General features: G+C 45.1%; 1 protein-coding gene across 4 annotated transcripts in view; it reads right to left on the reverse strand.

The window, feature by feature from the left end:
• Positions 1-1,129: 1,129 nt before the first annotated feature.
• Positions 1,130-22,736, reverse strand: part of AKAP11 (A-kinase anchoring protein 11) — a 50,122-nt gene continuing 28,515 nt past the window's right edge. For 3 of the 4 annotated variants that reach the window (XM_081947899.1, XM_081947897.1, XM_081947898.1), the window contains exons 8-13: positions 17,892-22,410; positions 16,617-16,760; positions 15,370-15,453; positions 14,243-14,289; positions 12,047-12,207; positions 1,130-4,156 (exon numbers count right to left, since the gene is read on the reverse strand). In XM_081947899.1, the coding sequence (XP_081804025.1) occupies positions 4,007-4,156; positions 12,047-12,207; positions 14,243-14,289; positions 15,370-15,453; positions 16,617-16,760; positions 17,892-22,410 (5,105 nt within the window). In that variant the 3' untranslated portion in view covers positions 1,130-4,006. The remainder of the gene's footprint in view (positions 4,157-12,046; positions 12,208-14,242; positions 14,290-15,369; positions 15,454-16,616; positions 16,761-17,891; positions 22,411-22,736) is intronic. The other variant, XM_081947900.1, reaches the window with a different exon arrangement.

The raw sequence follows: 22,736 nt of genomic DNA on the forward strand, positions 1-22,736 counted from the left end.
CTCTAGAGGTTTTGGCTCACTCTTAGAAACAGGAGGTTGAATTTTACAGGACTGGGCTGAAATCCAGCCAAGCAGTTACTGTGCTTTGTGCTTATTAAGACAAGTGTCCTTGATCTGAATCCAGAAGTAGACACTTGATTATTGATCTTGCTCTGAGCAAACACATCTTCATTTACGGAAGATGTTTTAGAAGTACGGCCAGCCAGATTTTTACGAAACGGGTGGGAAGGAACTCAGCAATATTCGTTTGCGATATAAAACCTTAGAAACACATAGAAAAGTAGAAAAGTCTCAGCTTACTGGCTCATTAATATTTTCTCTTCCCCTTGTATGAACAAAACATTAGTAGGAATCCTAATTCTAGAATCTGTCTTTCCAAAGAATTTGTTTTAAAAAGTGGACTTGAATCCTAAGATTTAAATTAATACTTGATCAGAAAAAAAGGAACTTTTCTAGAGACCTGGGACACATGGGAAGTGATTACTCTTCCTCTAGAGAACAATATTTGCAAATGGTTTTTGAGATCTTTTTATTGCTTTATTTTGTCTGTTCACAGTTCATAGATAGATAGATGATAGATAGATAGATAGATAGATAGATAGATAGATAGATAGATAGATAGATAGATATAGATAGATATAGATGATAGATAGATAAATAGATAGATAGATAGATAGATAGATAGATAGATAGATACATGATAGATAGAGATAGATAGATAGATAGATAGATAGATAGATAGATAGATAGATAGATAGATAGATAGATAGATAGATAGATAGATAGACAGACAGACAGACAGACAGACAGACAGACAGACAGACAGACAGACAGACAGACAGACAGACAGACAGACAGACAGACAGACAGACAGACAGACAGATGGAGAGGGGGAGAGATACACAGACAGACAAGACTAAATATTTGGACTCTCTCTAACACAGGGTCAATACTGTTAAATAATATTATGGAAATATTTAAATTTAATACTTACATTTTATTGACTTGCATCTGCAGCTTTCTCAAATTATTTTGCAATTGTTTAGGAAATGGCTGGAATTCCCCTCTCAGTTGTGTATCTTGATGCTTCCCTTCTTTGAAGGGACAAATTTTAAACCACACCAATGTCTGCTTATATACAATTTATTTTAAGTTTACTGTTAAAACAACAATTTTAGTGCAACTTGAAATTCACATCTCGACATCTAATTGCGTCCATTTACTAATCACCAACTGTCATCATTACAATGGAAAATCTTCATGTTGACTTTCATTCATTGTACTCACACAGGCGCACGCATGCACTCAAACATGCCTAAGAGCAATTCAGAATATGATACAATTCCTAAACAAGAAGGCTCTCTGTACAGAGGAAATCTGAAACGTGTACAGCAAACAACGCAAACAACAGCATTCCAAAATGTATTTTGATATTCCTGGAAGGTCAGGTAAATTCCACACTCCATAGTAGTCGAGTAAGAAAAGCAGAACCAAGCCACCCTGGGCATGTTGACCACAACTCCTAATGGTCTCACAACTTCAACCATCAACTTTTGAGGGTGCTATTAAGGCTGGAGTAGGGCAGGTCGTTCAACCTGTTCCTGTCTCTGGCATCTGTATGGATCCCTCCATTACAACACCAATCTCAGTAGAAGACTCCTGGAAGTTCTCCTTAATCTTCAGAGATACCTTCTACCTGCTAGTCCCTTCCTCTCCGTTGACCAGAGTGGTTTAATTTATTTTCTTAGCTCACGGGCTTCTGCTTCCTTGCAGCATCCTCATTTGGGTCTATAACAATTCGCCCTGGCCAATTCACCACGGTCAACTCGCTATGGCCAACTTGCCATGACCAACTCACCATGGCCAACTTGGTACGGCCAACTAGCCATGGCCAATCACCATAGCCAATGCACCATGGCCAACATGCCATGGTCACCTCACCACAGCCAATTCGCCATGCCAAACTTGCCATGGCCAACTAGCCATGGCCAACTTGCTGTGGGACAAGAATTGCATTAATATTGAAGAAATAGTGGAATAGAATCATTAGAGAAAGGATGCCCAAGGAGGGACAAAATAAAATGTGAATGACAAAAAATAAAATTACTTTAAATAATTGAATTGCTGACTTGTCCCTCAGCCAGTTGGCCTGTGGCAGGTTGGCCAAGGTGAGTTGGCCATGGCAAACTGGCTGCGGCAAATTGACCATAGCAAGTTTTCCCGTTCCGTCCTCATTTTTACCCTTACTAGAAGCCGATGGAGAAATTCCCTGTTTCCTAAAGAGCATCAATGACCCCACAGCAGAGTTCTACAGCTTGAAATGTTGGTTTCTCCCTCCATGAATGATGCAGTGATATGATCTCAGGAAGTCATACCTTCCTCTTTTCTACTCTGTAAAGCACAAACTAGTTCAACTAGATCCACATCACAAAATGGGAGGAATCTCCTGGATTTGTGACCATTTCTCCGAAGCAATTATGTAATGCCAATATGTCTTTATGCCACCGTTTATCAACTTTGGCCACTTGGAAGATGCCTGGACTTCAGCTCCCAGAATTCTCCAACCACCTACGCTGGGAGTTGAAGTCCACCCTTCTTCAAGTGGCCAAAGTTGATCATCACTATTTTATGCCAATGATTCTTATCTCCTGCGTTCTCAATTTAACAGAATGCAGTTGAATATAAAGAAAAGAAAAAGACCTATAGACATACAACATTGGTTTGGGGGCGATGTTTCGACGAGACAACATTAAACATGTTTCCTGACATCATGGTATAAACCAGAAACAAAACAACTGGAACAGAGGTGGGTTCCTACCAGTTTGGACCGGTTCGGCCGAGTACGTAGTAACCTGGCCACTCACGCACCCAAACCAGTTCAATTGTCAGAGGCGCTATCTTTATTTTTGCTTCTGCGCATGCGCAGAACAATCTCCATTGCAGAAATGTAATTTTTCCCCCTTTTCTTACGCCAGAACTTTTTAGGTGTAAATGCGCACACAATTTTTTTTTACCGGCAGCAATGCCAGTAGCAGCCCACCCCTGGACTGGAGGACTCAACTTTTTGGCTATTGGCCTACTCTACTCTTCTTTCTTGTAACTATTTGCTTTATGAAGAGAGAAGATTTTACAGAATGGATGGGGGGAAAAAGTATTCTGGAGGGAGTGTAATATTTTGCTATCTAACATTTGGAAGTATTAAAGTATTATAGTGATGGGGAACATAAATCTACAACCCACCTTCTCCGATACAATCGTAATACTCAATATTGAGAATTACGGCCTTCCACTGCCTTTCACTTGGAAATGAAGACTACTTGGTTTTTGACAGGTGCAAGTAATAAATTCCACACTTTGATCTTGACCCTTTCCTTTACCCCAATTCTGCTGCAATTTGGTCCTCTCTTCAGCTTCATCAGCAGAACTTGGCTGAAGTCGGTAGAAGCGGCAAAGAAATGAGTGAGCAAATCTATAGCCCCCCCCCCCCAAGGCCCTCAGAGGAAAAAAAGGGAGCAGCTGACCATCACTGGACCCCAATTTTTGGCCTGCAGCTCGTTCCAAGGAGAGAGGCAAGGAAAAATGGCAAAGACAAAGGACAGAGACACAAATAACGAACCTAGACTGAGATGATATGACGTTCCTTGTCCTAGTTTGGCAGGAATCCTCACTCAAAGATAGAAAGCGAAAAGGCTTCTCATCTCCGTGAGAAGCCAGAAGAGAGCTGCAGACGGATGAGGAGAAGAACAAGTGGAAACCTTCATTCAGATCATACACACACACACACACACACACACACACACACACACACACAGGATTAAAAGCACACAAAGTTTCACAAAGCCACTTGACAGTACAGCACGCTTAATATTTACTTCCGCCGTAATGCTCCTCACAATGCAAATTATGTTACATTTGCTAGTTAGCACACATTCTCTCTCTCTCGCTTTCGTTTTTTCCCCCAGGAGGATTCGAGAGTTAAATTCAAGGAGAAACTTCTCCGGACCATTCAGACGTTCTCCTGAAGCCACCTGAAGAGGGTTGGGCTTCCCAGGGTCCTGTCCCCATCGGTAGACTTCTCCATGGCTTCACAGTATTTCAGGACTGCCTGGAAGAGGTCTCCCACACACCAGCCTTTCTCCTGCAAGGTCTTCGAAAGCTAGAAGGGGTGGAAAAGGAGATTATCATCTTTTGAAGGACATCTTTTCCTACTCATATTTACCTGATCCACAAAAGAGAAAGTTGGAAAGCTTCATCATTCTTTGAAGGACATTGTCTCCTAGTCATATCTACCTAATCCACGAAATAGGAGGTTGGAGAGCTTCATCCTCCTCTTAAGGACATCTTCTCCTAGTCATATCTACCTAATCCACGAAATAGGAGGTTGGAGAGCTTCATCCTCCTCTTAAGGACATCTTCTCCTAGTCATATCTACCTAATCCACGAAATAGGAGATTGAAGAGCTTCATCCTCCTCTTAAGGACATCTTCTCCTAGTCATATCTACCTAATCCACGAAATAGGAGATTGAAGAGCTTCATCCTCCTCTTAAGGACATCTTCTCCTAGTCATATCTACCTAATCCACGAAATAGGAGGTTGGAGAGCTTCATCCTCCTCTTAAGGACATCTTCTCCTAGTCATATCTACCTAATCCACGAAATAGGAGGTTGGAGAGCTTCATCCTCCTCTTAAGGACATCTTCTCCTAGTCATATCTACCTAATCCACGAAATAGGAGGTTGGAGAGCTTCATCCTCCTCTTAAGGACATCTTCTCCTAGTCATATCTACCTAATCCACGAAATAGGAGGTTGAAGAGCTTCGTTGCCATTTGAAGAACATCTTTTCCTACTCATATTTACCTGACTCACAAAAGAGGAGGTTGGAAAGCTTCATCATACTTTGAAGGACATCTTCTCCTAGTCCTATCTACCTGACCCACAAAACAGAAGGCTGGAGACCTTCATCATCCTTTGAAGGACGTCTTTTCCTAGTCCTATCTACCTGACCCACAAAACAGAAGGCTGGAGACCTTCATCATCCTTTGAAGGACGTCTTTTCCTAGTCATATCTACCTGACCCACAAATCAGGAAGTTGAAGAGCTTCATCATTCTTTGAAGGACATCTTTTCCTAGTTCTATCTACCTGACCCACAAAAGAGGTTGGAGAACTTCATTCCCCTGCTTTGAATGTATCTATTCTCTAGCTCAACAGTAGCAATTGGGTCTATGGAGATTCTCAATCATCCAGGTCGTGGTTGTCCCAAAGGTGCTTTTCAAAAGACAACTGGACTGACAAGAACAATCAGACCAGCCACTTGATGGGCTCCGTATCTCTTTGAGGTCCCCAGGCCCGTTGTCAGAACGATGTCTTCAGGGCCTTGGGAAAGAGTGTCAAAGCGGGGGCCAGTCTAAATTCCAGGAGGGTGATGTTCGAAGGAGACACCACAGAGAAGGTCCTTCTTCTTTGTCCCACCAGATGGACCTCTTTAAGAGAGGAGATCCATAACATTCCCTACCACCCCGCTCAGGTGGGCCAGGTAGATATAACTGGGGAAACCACGCTCCTTTTTACACTTCTACACATTGACCTACAAACCTTCAGAATCCAAAGCAACTACACAGCCAACCAGAGACAGCACCAACCCTCAACCAACCCATAAAACCCCCACCAGCAGTTGGCCTCCAATGACCTTGACCCGATGTGACCCCCATCACAAGACCCATCACGAGACTCTCGCTGACGACTCACACCTAAGCCATCACAAGACCCTCCCTTGACACACCCACACCTGAAGCCCTTATCAACAGAAGGACACCAACAGTGACATCCCCCTAAACTCCGCTGGAGGTGTTACCGGGTAACAAAACATTTGGAAACCAACCCACAAGCTGTCAGAAATGCTGTAGGGTCTTCTGCTTGGGCGGAGGCAGAGGTGAAATGCTATTAGAGACAAGTGTCATTGGTTCTGCAAACCGATAGTAAAAAAAAGCTTCTGAGGATCACGCAGCTCAGCTGTTGGCCGTACGATCGTGGGAAGCCCCCCCCCCCTTTTTAAAGCACTTTTTTCCTGCCTATTCACTTGAGCCGGCAGGGGGGGAAAATGCTTTAAAATGTGAAAAAAAAGTTCCCACAATCGCACAGCACAACTGAATCTTTTTTCCCACTTCTTAAAGCATTTTTAACCACCTGTTCGGGCAAATAGATAGTAAAAAATGCTTTAAATTTTTTTAAAAAACTTACATGACCCCCACCACCAAGCCATGCCCAGAGAACCGGCGGCAATTTTTTTTTTTACATTTCACCACGTGGGGTTGGACTAGATGACCTACAAGGTCCCTTCCAGCTCTGTTAATCTGTATCTAAGCTTAGAGAGCGAACCTTCACCTTCATAGATACTTCTATAATTGGGTATCCTCAAAACCTGCTTTTCACTTCCTTAAACCTGTTTTTCAGAAAGATATTCCAAAGAGTTCCAATGACCCTGGTTTTTGTTATTAGTAGGCAACAGCTGGCTAAAAAAAAAAAGATATTGTGCACAAATCAATTAACTGGTAACAGTCCTGAATAAACTGGCATTCAACAATTGCTCGGATGAGTACGGAAATATCTCTCTTTCCATCCTTCCATGACATAAAGTGTGGTTTTTTTGGTGAATTTACTCTTATTGTGAGTGGAAACCACTGACTCCAGAGTGGCACATTTAAGGAAGTGCAAAGATCCACAAGGCAGAAATCAAAATTTCCAACGACAAGCCGAAGTTGTATAGTTCAAACACTTCCCTGCTCAGAGGAAAGTTTTCCTTGTTCTCACAGCTTGAATAAAAACACATGTGTGGGATGCAAAGGGCAACGTAGTTTGATATCTGGGATGAAAACTGGAATTTTGAAGGGGAAAAAAGTGAAGGTTTCTTTGGACCAAACACATCGCACTGTATTAATCCTGTGTCCTTGTGTGAATGGCTCTAAAACATTTCACTTTGGATGTCAACTGGGTAACCCTGGTAGGTTTCTGTGAATCTCACTGCATCAATTTTATTTCTAAATCTGTAGAAATAAATTCTCAGTCATCAAAGGTCGTGGTTGTCCCAAAGGTGCTTTTTTAAGGATGCAACTGGACTTTCTTGTTTTTTCTTTGGAAGACGTTCCGCTTCTCATGCAAGAAGCTTCTTCAGTTCTGACTGAAAGGTGGAGGATGGAAGGATTTATATTCCTTGCAGACAGCTGGTTCTTTGCATCCTTTTCTAAGTGGTGAATGCTAATAACTCCATGCATGGGTGTCTTACAATTTATTTCTCAAACACAAGGCTAATCTACTCCTAAATGAAACCATGATGACTGAAGGCATTTCTAAACAAAACGGCAAAAGTGTAAGTAGAAAAACAAGTACATTTGTTTGATTTTTAAAAAATCTGAACATCTGAAGCAAGAAAACAACATAGTCATGATGGCGAACCTATGGCATGTGTGCCACAGGTGGCATGTAGAGCCATATCTGAGCGCATGCAAGACTTTGCCCTATGACAGCTCCAGCGTGAGTCCATGTGCTGTCCAGCTGAATTTTGGCCTTCCAGAGGGCGAGGGGAGGCTGTTGTGAATGCCTCAACACTGGACATTTTTAAGAAGATGTTGGATAGCTATTTGTCTGAAACGGTTATAGGGTTTCCTGCCTAGGCAGGAGGTTGGACTAGAAGACCTCCAAGGTCCCTTCCAACTCTGTCATTCTTATCATTCTTTTATTATATGTTGGTTTAGCAGAAAGTCATTCTAGTCTATTCCAGTCTCTTCTCTTCTAACTCTCTCTAGAGTTATTCTACTCTAATTCTAATTCTTATTCTTACTCTATTCTATTCTATGGCTGAGAGATGAGAAGAGCAACAAAGATGATTAGGATCTGGAGGCTAAAACATATGAAGAATGGTTGCAGGAACTGTGTATGTCTAGTTTAATAGAAAGAAGGACCAGGGGAGACATGATAGCAGTCTTCGGATATCTCAGGGGCTGCCACAAAGAAGTGGGAGTCAAGCTATTCTCCAAAGCACCTGAGGGTAGGACAAGAAGCAATGGATGGAAACTAATCAAGGAGAGAACCAACTTAGAACTGAGGAGAAATTTCCTGACAGTTAGAACAATTAATCAGTGGAACAGAAGTTGCCTCCAGAAGTTGTGAATGCTCCAACACTGGAAGTTTTAAAGAAGATGTTGGATAGCCATTTGTCTGCATTGGTGTAGGGTTTCCTGCCTAGGCAGGGGGTTGGACTAGAAGACCTCCAAGGTCCCTGCCAACTCTGCTGTTGTATTCTTGTATTATTGTAAGATCACCCATAATTGCTTCACAATTCCACAAACATTTCAACCGGCTCTCTGACTCACCTACTAATTAGCCAACGTATTTTACTTCGATGTGACTTTTTAAAACAACTAAATTCTATAACGGCTGCACACGTTTCCGTGGAAATCCTTGAAGTTTCTAAACAACAACTGCCTGAAGGATTAACCAAAATAGCTTCTAATGAGTTGAGTTTGGAGCAGGTCATCCTGGGGGACAATCACATTGCTTAATTGCAGACTGCGGGTTCAGACAAATCAAGATGTGGTTGTCCATAATTGCGGGTGAAATATGACCTGTACAAACAATCAAGAAGGGAAGGTTGTGTGTGTGTGTGTGTATTGTTGTTTTTTTAAGACCACAGAGCTTACATTACAATGAAGTCATTATTATCTGCTTACAGATAAAGAGAGGAGGATGATATTGCAAACACACTTTACCATTCAAAGGAAGAAAATGAAAGTGGATTCAAAGTCACATTTAAACAAATGGGTAAAAATCTCAGATTAGGCTCTTCATCTGGTCGCCATCATGCTTTAACAGAATAACGGAATGAGAAGGGAACTTGGAGGTCCTCTAGTCCAACCCGCTGCTGAAGCAGGACATCCTACACCATTCAGGACAAAAAGCTGTCCAGTCTCTTCTTAAAAACCTTCAGTGATGGAGCATTCACAACTTCTGGAGGCAGGCTGTTCCACTGATGAATTGTTCTCACTGTCAGGAAATTTCTCCTCAGTTCTAAGTTGCTTCTCTCCTTGATTAGTTTCCACCCATTGCTTCTTGTACTGCCCTCAGGTGCCTTGGAGAACAGCTTGACTCCCTCTTCTTTGTGGCAGCTCCTGAGGTATTGGAAGGCTGCTCTCATGTCTCCCCTAGTCCTTCTCTTTGTTAGACTAGACATGCCTAGTTCCCTCAATTGTTCATCATGTTTTAACCTCCAGTCCCTTAATCATCTCTGTTGCTCTTCTCTGCACTCTTTGTAGATATTTATATACCTGAATAATTTGAATTATAATAATTTAATTTTGCCGGAGATTGGTAAAAATATCAGATTAGGGCAGGGGTCAGCAACTCGCGGCTCTGGAGCCACATGTGGTTCTTTCATCACTCTGCTGCGGCTCCCTGTCGCCGGTGGGCTCCACAATTGATAGGGCTTTCGGTTAGGACAGGTAGAGGGAATAGGACGCCGTGCTAGGAGGAGACTCTATGGTGGGGGAACCAGACTTCCGGTCGGCAGAGGAAAAAGGATGCTGTGCTAGGAGGAGACTCTATGGTGGGGGAACCGGACTTCCAGTCGGCAGAGGAAAAAGGATGCTGTGCTAGGAGGAGACTCTATGGTGAGAGAACCAGACTTCCAGTTGGCTCCAGAATTGAACAGGGGCTTCTGGTTAGGACCTTTAGGGCTCTTTGAGTGTTTAGGGTTGCCGACCCCTGGATTAGAGTCTTCATCTGACCGTCATCAAACCTTCAATTGTTTTGTTTTCCCCTACAGCCGTGAAGGCGAACCTATGGCACGCGTGCCACAGGTGACACGCAGAGCCATATCTGATGACATGCGAGCTGTCAGCTGCAACACGCATGCGCATGCCGGCTAGCTGATTTTTGGCCTTCCAGAGGTCCGGGGGAGGCCAGTCTCGCCCTCTCCATGCTTCAGGAAAACCTCCAGAGCCTGGGGAGAGCAAAAAACAGGCCCAATGGGCCAACCGGAGGTTCCTTTCCATACCACCGGCTGGCCCATTGAGCCCATTTTTTGTCCTTCCCAGGTTCCGGAGGCTTTCCTGGAGTTGGGGAGGGCAAAATTGCCCCCCCCGCCCCCCTCCAGAGGAAATACCAAGCTCAGCTTGGAGGCAAGGAGGGCGGCGTGCATGGGGGGGGAGCGTGGGGGTTGTGGGGGCTCTGTGCGCATGAGCATGTGGGGACGCACTTTGCATTATGGGTGTTGGCATGTGCACGCGCGGTAGCACACACGCCTTTGCATTTTTGGCACCCAACCACAAAAACGTGTGCCATCACTGCCCTAGAGTTATGCAATCGGGCATGTTTGATCACCAAATATGCACCGTCTATCGTCTCCCGTTTCTGTTATGCTACATATCCATCTACACAAATGAAGGGAGAATCAACCAAAAGCATCTTTTCCTTTGCAATAACCATTCTGTGTTCTTGATACTGACGATGCTCTTAAACATTCAATATTTAAACAGGAGGCTAAGCTGAACTCTCACTGAAAAGGCAGCAGGAGAAAATAAGTGAGAATTAAGTGTAGTAGTTGTGGCAGAGAACAGAAATAAACATGTGGCAAAAATTGTTGACTAGAAGGTAGTCAACAGGAAGAAGAATGCAGTGAACTTGAAGGAAACATTCAAATCAACCAGGCTGTTTTTAGTGCAGAAGGCAAATGAGCCAGCCTACCACAGGTCGCCCGGAGGAAATTAGTGGAGAAGCTTTTTTTAATAAAAAATGCCTCCGGAAATGCATTATGACTGTACAGGTTTTCTCACCGGACAAATATGAGAAAAGGGATCCTGAACCTTTGCAATGTTGGCGAGTGGAAATGTGAAATTTAAGGGGAACAACAGGATGATAAAAAAGACAAAAGGGGAAGGATCTTTGTATTGCAGATTTGGGGTCATTTTGAGATTCAGACTCAGTGCAGTTGACAAAATGAATTATCTATAGTTGTACATTCATATTCCATCCAGAAGAAAAAGTACTGGATGGCCAGAGAGAGGGGGGGGGGGGAGAGAGAGAGAGAAAGGGGAGAGAAAAACAGAGTGTGAAAGAGAGAGGGGGTGAGTGAGAGAGAGAGAAGGGGGAGAGAAAAAGAGAGGGAGGGAGGGAGGGAGGGAGAGAGGGGGGAGAAAGAGAGAGAGATAAAGAGAGGAAGGGAGGGAGGGTGGGAGAGGGAGAGGGAGAGAGGGAGGAGAGAAAGGGGGAGAGAGAGAGAAAGGGAGGAGAAACAGAGAGAGGGTGAAAGAGAGAGGGGTGAGTGAGAGAGAGAGAAGGGTGAGAGAGAAAGAGAAAGAAAGAGGGGGAGAGGGAGGGAGAGAGAAAGGGGAGAAAGAGAGAGGTGAAAGATAGAGAGAGAGAGAGAAGGGAGAGAGGGAGGGAGGAAGAAAGGGGAGAAAGAAAGAGAAAGAGAGGAAGGGAGAGAGGGTGGGAGAAAAAGAGGGAGAGGGAGAGAAATGGGAGAGAGAAAAGGGGGAGAAAGAGAGAGAGGGTGAGTGGGAGAGATAGAAAGGAGAGGGGGGAGAGGGAGAGAGAGAGAGAGAGAGAAAGGGGGAGAAAGAGAAAGAGAGAGGGTGAAAGAGAGAGGGGGAGAGAAGGGGGAGAAAGAGAAAGAGAGAGGGGAGAGGGAGAAAGAGAGAGGGAGAGAGAGAAAGGGGGAGAAAGAGAGAGAGGGTGAAAGAGAGTGAGTGAATGAAAGAGAGAGAGGGAGACTCAAACATATGACGGACGTTTGCAAGGGTCCATGGGGCACAAAGGTTTGAACATGATGTTGTGACGGAATGACCACAATTTAAACTCCTCTCCCTGGAAGATGCCACGGCAACCTTAACCTGGGGTTCCAACAAACGCATCTTTGAAAAACGATGCCTGGGGGGCTTCCACACTGGTTTCCCACCCAGGGAAGGCTCCCTTCAAGCGTTTGCAGGCCGAAGGCCAAGTCCAAGTGGAATTATACGTAAGCTTGTAGTGGCTCTGGGTCTTTGCTACTCACCAGAACGAACTCCCCGGGTGTGTCCTCATGGAAACGCAGCTCGGGCACATCTGCTTGCGAAGCACTCAACCACTGCAGCATCATTCTCAGCTGAGGATCCACCGCGCATGGCCCAACGTCCACATTCACGATGACCAAGGCTTTGGAAGGCTTCCTCAACCCTAGGACAAGCCCAGGAGAAGAGGAAATGAAGCCCATCCGTCCCACATTTTAGTCAACGGATGGCGGAAAGCATTTTGCAAAGAGAGACAAATTGCTGCTAACACACGATAGGAAAAGCAATGAGGTTAGGCATGTTTGCGAATTACATCACATTATACAAAGCGGTTAAAAAAAGGAAAACAAGAACGAAAACAAGAGACCTTTGCAAATTGGGTGAAAGGGAAACGGACCGGCAATTATAATTCAATTTCAAGTAAATTCAAAGTGCTATGTTTCTTTTATTTGTAGTTCACATTTTTGAACTGCCCATCTCTCCCTCTTTCTCTCGCCTTCTTCTCTCTCTCCACTCTCTCTCCCTCTCCCTCTCTCCTTCCTCTCTCCTCTCTCCTTCCATTCATTCTCTCTCTCTCCACTCTCTCTCCTTCCTTCTCTCTCCTCTCTCTCCTTCCATTCATTCTCTCTCTTTCCTTCCACTCATTCTCTCTCAATTCTCTCCTTCTCTTTCTCCTACCTCTCTCTCCTCTCTCTCCTTCCATTCATTCTCTCTCTCTCCTTCTATTCTCTCTCCACTCTCTCTCTACTCTCTCCTTCTCTCTCTCTCTCTCTCTCTCCTTCCATTCATTCGCTCTTTCTCTTTCTCACTCTCTCTTTCTTCTGTCTCTATCCTCTCTCTTTCACACACATATACATGTTGGATTCAAAATCCTTCCAATCAACAATGGACACAAGCAATTCTAACTGCTAAGAAACTACAGATTGGACAGTCATTTGTCTGAAATGGTATAGGGTCTCCTCTTTAAGCAGGGGGTTGGACTAGAAGACCTCCAGAGTCCCTTTCAACTCTTGGGCTTTCAAAGTAACCCATTACCTACTGTTGAACTCTCCTTATTGTGTAGGAAGCGAAAGGAATTGTCTTATGTTCCATGCGTTGGAACATAACCTGAGCTGGCTTTGTTGATTTTTAATTTAGCAGGGAGCAATTGTCCAGTTAAAAAAGAATGCCCACTAATGTCCATAAGATGGAGCTAGACTTGTATTCACTTGGGAAGCATGAATACGAGTAACTTAGGGCAGGCCACCGAGCAAAGCACAAAAGTTTGTGGTCCATCCCAGCTGAGAATATTACACAACACATACAGATGGTTTTCACACACAGATTACAAACGCTGTTCTCACATCCAGGATGGACAAAAAACTGGCCCAGAAGTTGCTTCCAATTAAATCTTTAATCAGGCTGTCAACTCCTAAAGTTGTCATGGTGAGGGATGGGGGGAGGGGAGGCGCATTCCATGCATACTTTCGGCTAAAGTCGGATCTCAGATTACCGCAGCAGGCTTGGGAGGGGTGCCTCATTGGGGAACGTGATTTATGACACAGACTAAGGGGAGGGAAGGAACAGGGGTAAAGTTCATCTATAATTCAAACAAAGCTCATATATGACTGCAAAAAGACCTTGCCTAATGGTGCTCCTAATAGATGACTAGTTTTGTATTGAAACTTGGCTCGATACTCATGAATCAATTAGGGCATTTTTAGGAAACCCGACACAGGCATTCACACTGACCCACTCCTTACAATTTAAGTGGCTCTTTCAATCTGGTTTTTCTGTTTGTCACCTTCTTGCCGTTTTCCCCTCTGCCGTTTTCTCTATGCCAGAAATTCTGCTAAGTGAAAAAAGACGAAACAGGTGTGCAGTCTACAAAAAACATCTGTGTAGAAGCACCCCTGGGTAGACTTAAGGTGTATCGGAATACCGAATAACCAAGTTCGAAGGGACTTGGAGGTCTTCTAGTCCAGTGGCCACCAATCAGTGGCCCATGGACCACTGATGGTTTGTGAGAAAATTTTGGTGGTCCGCAGAAAAATTATTTATATTTTTTATATTATATTATCCTATCTTTTAACCTCCAGCTCCCAGGTCATCTCTGCACTCTTTCTACGAGTCTCAACATCTTTTTTTTTTGTATCACGGTGACCAAACTGGACGGAGTATCACTTCCAATATAATCCACATTCACTCCCCTTTGGACTCACCTTCCATGGAACTGTTGATCTCTTCCTCCTTGTCTTCTGTTCCATCGCTAGAAAAGACGGGAGACCCGTGAGAAACTGTGACTATATTAAACTGTTTGGCAACCCCGGGATAAACATTCAAGAAAAAAATAGCAAGAATCGACAAAAGTTGTAAGAAATTATGGTGAAAAACAAAATCCTTGTTTCTCACACCATTTCCTGCTTTGCAAATTTCCTGGTTAAGGAATTAAAAGTCCGCCTTCTTTTTTTTTTTAAAGATCAATATCCAATTATTTGGAGAATACAGGTAGTCCTCGACTTACGACGGTTCCTTTAGTGACCATTCCAAGTTACAACGGCAATGAAAATAGGGACTTATGACTGTTTTTCACAGTTACGATCTTTTCCCATGTTGGCATAATCAAATTCAGAAACTTGGCAACTGGTTCGCACTTATAACTGTTGCAGTGCCCATGCGATCCCCCTTTGCGACCTTCTGGCAAGATAAGACAATGGGGGAAAGCCAGATTCACTTAACAACCGGGTTGCTAACTTACCAACCGCAGCGACTCCCTTAACAACCGAGGCAAGAAAGGTGATAAAATGGGGTGAAACCCGCTTAAACAAGCCTGTCGTTTTGTGGTTAAACGAGACGCTTAAAGAAACGTCTCGTTTAACCACAAAAATTGGGGGCTCAATTGGTGGCCGTAAATCAAGGATGACCTGTACTGCTTCAAATGTCCACACAACGTCTCCAAGGGGCTTCTGAGAGCGAGGAGAACGATGGGGAACTGAGTAAAAAAAAAAAAATTCAGAAACAGCACAGAAAGCAAGCTCTTAATATTTAGCAAGGCAGAATCGACAGGAGGAGGAGGAGGAGGGACGGCAAGGCGGACATGCACGACACAGATTGGATGTTGGTTTGTTCTTTCCACAAAAAGGCATTCACACCGTCACACAATCAAATGGAGCCTGCTCTGTATGGTTAAGGAACAAGCACGATTGTTAAGAAGTGAGAAGCAAACGCCGACAGTGAAATCGACAGGTTTAAATGCGCCCGATTGTTGGTCTTGAAAAAAAGGAGTCACGGCCATGCATGAAAACACGAGGGGGGGACCGTCCTGTCGTTGGGTCTTGGTTGGACCAACCTGTCGGATGTCGAAAAGGACAAATTCTCCTCATACAAATCTCCTTCTAAACCAAGACTGCTCCAGCTACTGCTGTTACCATTACTGCCAGGAGAGAAGAGAAGAGGGCTGAACGACGAAGAAATAGGTAGTTAGCTCCAACCAGAACTTCCTGTTGACTAGCGGATTGCCTTAGATCAGGGGTGTCAAACTCAAGGCCCGAGGGCCAGACGCGGCCTGCGATGCGATCAGATCTCGCCCATGTGGCCATCCTGAAAACGGTAAGGGGCCAGGCCTGGGTCACTTCGGCCACCAGGCTCACGCAATCCCAGTGGGGACACGCGCACACAGGGTCAGGCCTGCCGCCATCTTTTCTGCTGGATCTTTGGCGTGCCACACTTTCTATTATTCTACTATGCATTTTCTATGGTGGGAAAATGGGAGGGGGGATTGTAAAGGAGTTAGATGCTATGTAGCCAAAACAAAATTCCTTTCTAGAAAGCCAAGGTCATCATGTGTCTTTGTGCACCTCTGCACCTGACCGGAACTGGATGGGAGGAAGCTGCCAGCGTGGCAGTGGGAGATTGGACTATGGGATGGACTTGTGGGTGTGGGGGGGAAAGATCTTGAACTTTCAACTGGGTGGGGAAAACCGGGAAGCTTTCAGATTCGGGTTTTCCCAGATGTGCCAACATGGCTCTCTTCATAAACTGGAACTTTGAGGAATCCTTTGCCTTGGACTCTGATTCACTTTTGGATGCTATTTGGAACACTGACAGGAGGCCAGGCCCATGCCATCCTGGCAGGCATGCATGCGCACAGGAGTCGGCGGGCGTGGGCACGCGCAGGCCCAGCCCACCCTATCCCGGCGTGAGCGTGTGTGCTTGTCAACATCTGTCTACATGCACGCCTGCTGGGATGGCGAAGGCTGGTTCTGCACGTGCGTGCACCTACTGGGATTGAGTGAGCCTGGCCAAAGCAACGCAAGCCGGCCCCTTTCTGTTTCCAGGACGACCGCCCTTACCAGCCTTTCAGGTGTGTGTGCGGGGTGGTGGTGGTGTACGACAGTTAAATCATTCAACCTTTTAAAAATGCCAGTTTCTCAAGCTAAAAACTGTGAAAGTCAACCTTGGACCTTAACGGTGTAAGAAGGGTTTGTGAAGCCATCTCATCAAAACTGTACATTAAACATTCACTCTGGAGAAATTCGGTCACTAAAAGTTGACTCCGATGGATGGGAGTCAACATTAGAAATAGATTTTAGTTACCTGTCACTGAGGTGGAGAAAGCTGCTGCTCTCGTCTGGATGTTCATCATCAAAACTCAAGTTGGACCAGCTGCCGGTGCTATCATCTCCAGTTTGCTGGCTGACCACAGACTCAGCAGAATTCGGACCCTCCGTTTCCATGGCGCTAATACAGGTAAGTAGGGTAGGGTCACTATTTGTCATTGCACTCCGCATACCTGACCTTCCTTCAGGGTTGACCGCACCTGGAAGTCACCTCCAGAGGTCTCCTCAAATTCCAATGGCTCTTTCAGAAAGATGAAACAAGTCTCGTGGTCCCACCCCTTATATGTTTTTATGTATAGGCTTGAGTAATAAATCTTCTGAACTGCATCCTAACATACGGTTCCAGATTCTTGGCATTAATCGAGTCCATTGAAGTTCAATAGTAAATTGGCGCCAGAATTCAATAGCATTCAAGAGAGGTTGGACTTAAGACTGTTCGTGGGAACGGAATGACTCTAGAGCAGTGTTTCTCAAACTTGGTGACTTTAAGTCCTGTGGACTTCAACTCCCAGAATCCCCCAGCCAGCTGTGCTGGCTGGGGGATTCTGGGAGTTGAAGTCCACAGGACTTAAAGTCACCAAGTTTGAGAAACACTGCTCTAGACTGATGACTTGTTTAACTCTGCTCCCACCAGATCTGCCTCTCTTCTCCTAATCTAGTCAACTCAAGTTCGGTACTAAATTGGCGCCAGATAAGGATCAACAGCATTCAAGAGGGGTTGGACTTAGATCATTTTTGGGAATGCAATGATTCTAGGCTGATGACTTGTTTCACTCCTCCCACTTCTCTCCTTCTCCTGATCTGGTCAACTCAAGTTCAACTCTAAATTGGCGCCAGATAAGGGTCAGCAGCATTCGAGAGGAGTTGGACTTAGACTGTTAATGACTTTAGGCTGATGACTCATTTAATTCTGCCCACCCCTTCCTGGCTCTGCCTGCTCTTCTCCTATAGCAGTGATAGTGAACATTTTTGGCACTGAGTGCCCAAACCGGAACATAAGTATGCGTATGTGCACATGTGCGCCAGAGCCCCAGAAACTAAAAATTTCAAAACCCCAGAAACTGGTTTCCGGTGTGCCAGCTGGTCTTCGCGCATGCCAGGACACTGGAAACCCGAGGTTTCCAGGGCTCTGGCAGCTGCAATGATCAACTGGTCAGTGTACGCAGAAAAGCAGCTGGCGATGGCGCACATGCCCACAGAGAGGGCTCACCACAGTCCTACAATATATATTCCCTGCAAAAATCAACCTTACCTTATATTGATGGCTGGAGCAATATTTGTCATGCAGGAAGTCATAATTTCTGTGCTTAGACTTTCGGCAAAACTGATTCCATCTTGACTGATTCCACTATCCGCTGTCAAACTGGTGTTGCTGAGCTGCCGCCTCGCTCGGTCCAACGTGACAGGCGCAAGGTTTTCAGCAAGTAGGACCTTCTCCTCCATATCGACGTGAATTTTGGGAATGTCCAAATGAAGCACATGAGATTTAGGCAAGGTGATGCTTACACTCCCACCCGAAGACTGCCGAACGTTAGAAGGAAAATCTCGTCCAGCAAGCGGCAGAGACGAACCGCCAATGCAGTGTTTGCAGGCAGCTATGGAAAATGGGATTATTTTTTCTTCATAGGTTAACCTCTCCCCATTTATCCAGCCTTCTGGAGCTTGCCGAGTAGCTGATCCTAAGCTCACTTCTAAAGTATCATCTACGATCTTCTTCGCGTATTGGTCTACGGCTCGTAAAATGTTCCCTTGGTAGGTCGAGTCCCTCAAACTCTCCATGCTGTGATACAGCTTCTGCTTATAACGGGAAGAAGACAGTCTTTGACTCCACGTTGTTTTGAAATCGGTGACTTTGTCGTCTCTCGGTGGTTGGTACAAGCAAGAATCCGTGAAAGATTTGGGTAAACTTGTCGCGGACACGAACATCCTTCTGGCATCAGAGGTGATCGTACAAGCAAGAGATTCTGAAAAGTCAAGCAACTTGGAACGTTCAACCCCATGTAAGGGACACCTACTCCTCCAAGGTTGCTTCGCGAGATGAAGCATCACGCCATTTTTCTGACTCTTTTGATCGAAGTCTTGGTTTGCGGCCTCGAACAACTCAAGCTTGCTGTTTAGCTTGGAGCTCTTTTCCGGAGCAATATTTCTACTGTGCTTCGCCCGGAGTTTCCTGGCGGCTTGCTGCATTCCAGACCTCACCGTTTTGTAAGCAAGCCTGCTTGCAAAATTATCCATGATGAGGTCCCCGTGGCCGCCTTCCTGTTTTAAAACCCGAATGATGTGGTCGGTGTATTCATCCGTCACACTTTCACAGCTGGGATATTTGGAGCTGAGCCCCGAAGTTTCCGGATTCAGGGGCACAGGAAGAGCGCAGGCATCTGGTTCTCTAGAACGTGGCTTCGGTCTTTTGTCTTGGGACCAACATTCGTGATAGTTTCTTTTCAGGTGGAAGCAATCGCCCTCATAATTAATGTGACGGAGACTCAAAAGTTTACAATGTCTTGAGTTGAACCTTTTTTTGGCTTCTCGGATGATCCTCCCAGCCATTTTACCAGCGTAAATCCATAAAGTGGGTGGGTGTTTTTCCGGAATGTTAACAAATGTGGAATGCCCGCCTCTTTGGTCTTCCGTGCTTACTTGAAAGTATCTCTTCTTCTCCATCTGAGTAGCGGCCTGCTCGGTTGCCATAGAGATGATACGAGTAGCTAGATGATCAGCATAATCTAGTGTCGGTCCCAAAGGTTGAATTTGCTCTAACGATGTTTCCGAATGTTCTTCAACTTCCTTGTTTTCCACTTCTTCGGAGAGAGACCGCATTAATTTCAACATAAACTCTTCTTTTTCTAACTTTCCACATTCCGGAGTGTATATTCCATCTGTTTCCGGCACGTAAGGAGTCGAAGGGGGAGTAGCAGGCGCAAACTCCTTGGCTAATTCCCCTTTCAGTTTTTTGGTTAATTTCCTTAAATTCCACTCCGAACTTGCCTGAGAAGGCATTAAAGGTGTGGAGGGGGGAGTTTCTGGTACCACGAGAAGATTTGTGTCTCTGACACTCAATTTATCTTCCAGCTGAATCGCGTCTTCACACGTGGGCACCACAGAAGAGTTACTTATTTCCAGAAAAGGCATTTCGTGACCAAACGCAGAACCTCCTGGGGCTTTAGACACGCGCTGTTTTTCAGGTAAATTACTGATAAGTATCACAGTACTGTCTTCCACATCTGGAACCTGCTCATTAGATTTGACAAATGTCGATGTAGGAGAGATTATACTTGCGGATGGCTTGCAGGCCACACTGTTCTTTCTTTCATGAGCACCCTCTTTAGATCCCAACAGCAAACATCGATTCGAAGCCGCGGTAGAGATGTGAAATTTCGATATGTTGTTTAAAGGCATCTGCTGTTGACCCACGATAACTGGGATATTCTTCGTTTTCTCTCCTTGTTTGGCCATACCCTGAGATTCCTTCTTACCGCTTCTTCCGTGGGTTCCCAACCCAACGCAGTAGGCTAATTTCTCACTTGTAGCCGAACACGCCGATTTCGTTTCGTCGACGGACTGCTTTACGATCCGTTTGGCCAGATAATTTGCAAACATATTCTTGCAGGAGTCTTTCCCGATGCACTGCAAACAGGGGGCCTCTTTCATTTGCAGCACGCCAGTGTATGTCTCTGACGATTTAGAAACCCGGGAAGAAGTGACGGCTTCGTAGACTTCCGATACGATCATATCGACCATCGTGCCAGTAAAGTTATTAGTGCTCGATAGTTCTGCAAATTTGTCGGACTCGGGATGGTCAGGAGAATCGTGTTCATTGCCTGGTGTGGAATCAGTGGTCAGGTAGATATTTCTAAGTGAGGACACTTCACTTTGATTGTTTTTGGTGGCACAACACATTTCCGGGGACCCTCTGACGTAGGGGAGCTTGGTCTCTGATGGCAGTGGATTCTTGACTTTGTCTTCCTTCCATAAAATCTGGTGCTGAGAAAGGATGCTTCCAGCCAAGGGCACCGGAATCGAACTTGCAATGCCCGTTGTATAGAACAAGGCTCGATTAATGGTGTGTTCCTTTCTGAATTCCCAAACGGGATTTAAGGCTACCGGCACTTCCTCACAATGCTCATAAGAACCATTGGATGTGTGGGTTAACTCCAGCACCTTCTCCTTGCTTACATATTTTACGTTGTCCATGGAAACGCTTATGGCCGCTTGCGACATGAAGCTCACATCGACCTGTGATAACTCAATGAAAGCATCCTGGATGACGGATTCAGACAAGTCTTCGGCATAGGACCACACGACTCGATCGTTATAATGGAAGGAGCCCTGATGAGACGACGTGGGCGTCGGCGGATGTGAAAACTGACAGACTTCCATTATCCCCTCAAATATCAGCTCCTCGGCAAGGTTCGCTGCAAATTTGGTAACGGTGTTGGTAAACATTTGTTGCTTCACAGAGTACAGTTCTTTCAATGCTCCGGTGACGGCTTCGCTCACCAAAAATCCTGCCAAACCATTAATAGCTTTCTTCTTCAACAGAAGAGCTTGCTGCCTTCCAATCTCGTAGAAGGCCATCTGGAAGATCGAAGAAGTCAATTTAGCAGCCAACTGACACAACGCATTGGTACACGAAGAAACACTCTTCTGGAGATCTTTAAACGCACTTCCAAAACTCGTTTCCACCAGCTCCGAAGCAAATCTCTGGATGTGATCTTTAATCACTCCTGACTTGTGTTTGGATCTATCTTTCTTATGAAGTCCTTTTCTAGATATCTCTCTTTGGATTTTTGCCATCCGGTCTTTCTGTTCTTCTGGGACGACCGTACCCTGGCTGATGCATCTACACAACGAGGGTGGCCTAGCATTACACACAGAGCCCAGAATTTCAAAGGAAATATTATTTGCAAAATCCGAGTAAGTGTGATAGACGATGTTGTGGTTCTGGCTGAAGGCATCTCGGTTCGCTCGACAGAGGCATTCGGTGGAAAAGCAACTGCCCAGAGGACTGAAAGCAGAAGATCTGATTGGGCTGAACAAGGACGCGTGATCGTCAGCTGGGTTTTTGATCAGGCGGGGAGAATCTGGGACGTCCAACAGATTGTTGTACGGAGATTCTGGTTTGCGGGGAGTTGGCTTCCTTACGTTGGCTGGAAGAATCGGGCGATCACATTTGAATTTTTGAGGGTTCATTGATGCTGAGGTGGAGCAGGTCTTCTGACATGAAACGATGCTTTTCTGCGACATATGACTTACGGTGGTGGGATCACTAGAATCTTTAGAACTATTTTCCAAAGTTTGTTCGCGTTCGTCAAATTGGTCAAAACTATCAAAAAACTCGCTGACTTCAGAGTCAGAATCTTCAACTCCATCTTTCCCTACTGGGATTTTTGGCAGCTGAAGCTTGGCCTTCAAACTTTTCTGATAGCCTTCTTCATCCAAGAAGATGATAGGGCTTGGGCTAGAACAGTCCGACTCGGACGAATCGGCCGGAGAGGAAGAAAATAAGGTTTTGTGCAAAAAATTAACACCGCGATCCGAAGAACTGTGGGGCCTGAAAAAGTTTCTCTGTATCCAAGGATCAGAAATGGAAGTAGACACCGAATTTCTTACGGAAGATGACAATTCTTCAAGTTCTAAGATGTTCACTAAGGAGATGGAGGACTTGACCGACGGCCTCCGATACAGAGAACTGACGAAGGACTTTTGATCATTAGATTTGAGAGGATGAGCAAAGGTGGACTTTGGAGATGACTCTGAACTCTTCTCAGTTTCTGTTCAAAAGTGGTGGGGGGGGAGAAAAGAAAGAGAAGACATTTTTGTAAACTATCTTGGAGAAGGTCTGTCTATGTGTCTATTAAGACTTGACACCAGCTTAATGAATCAAAATCAGTCAATTAGCATAAAATAGGACACAATCAGGGATGGGATTCAGCCAGTTTGGATCGGTTCAGGCGAATCAGATGCTAATTTTACATCTGCTTTGCCGAACTGGTAGTTACAACGATTGGCTGGCTCTGCCCACTCCACCCTGCCCCTCCCAGAAGTCTCCACACAACCCATTTTGGATGCCAGGTAAGTGCAGAGCCCACATGGAGAC

This window comes from Natrix helvetica (assembly GCF_964273705.1).
Source record: "Natrix helvetica genome assembly, chromosome: 3".
Taxonomy (NCBI): domain Eukaryota; kingdom Metazoa; phylum Chordata; class Lepidosauria; order Squamata; family Natricidae; genus Natrix; species Natrix helvetica.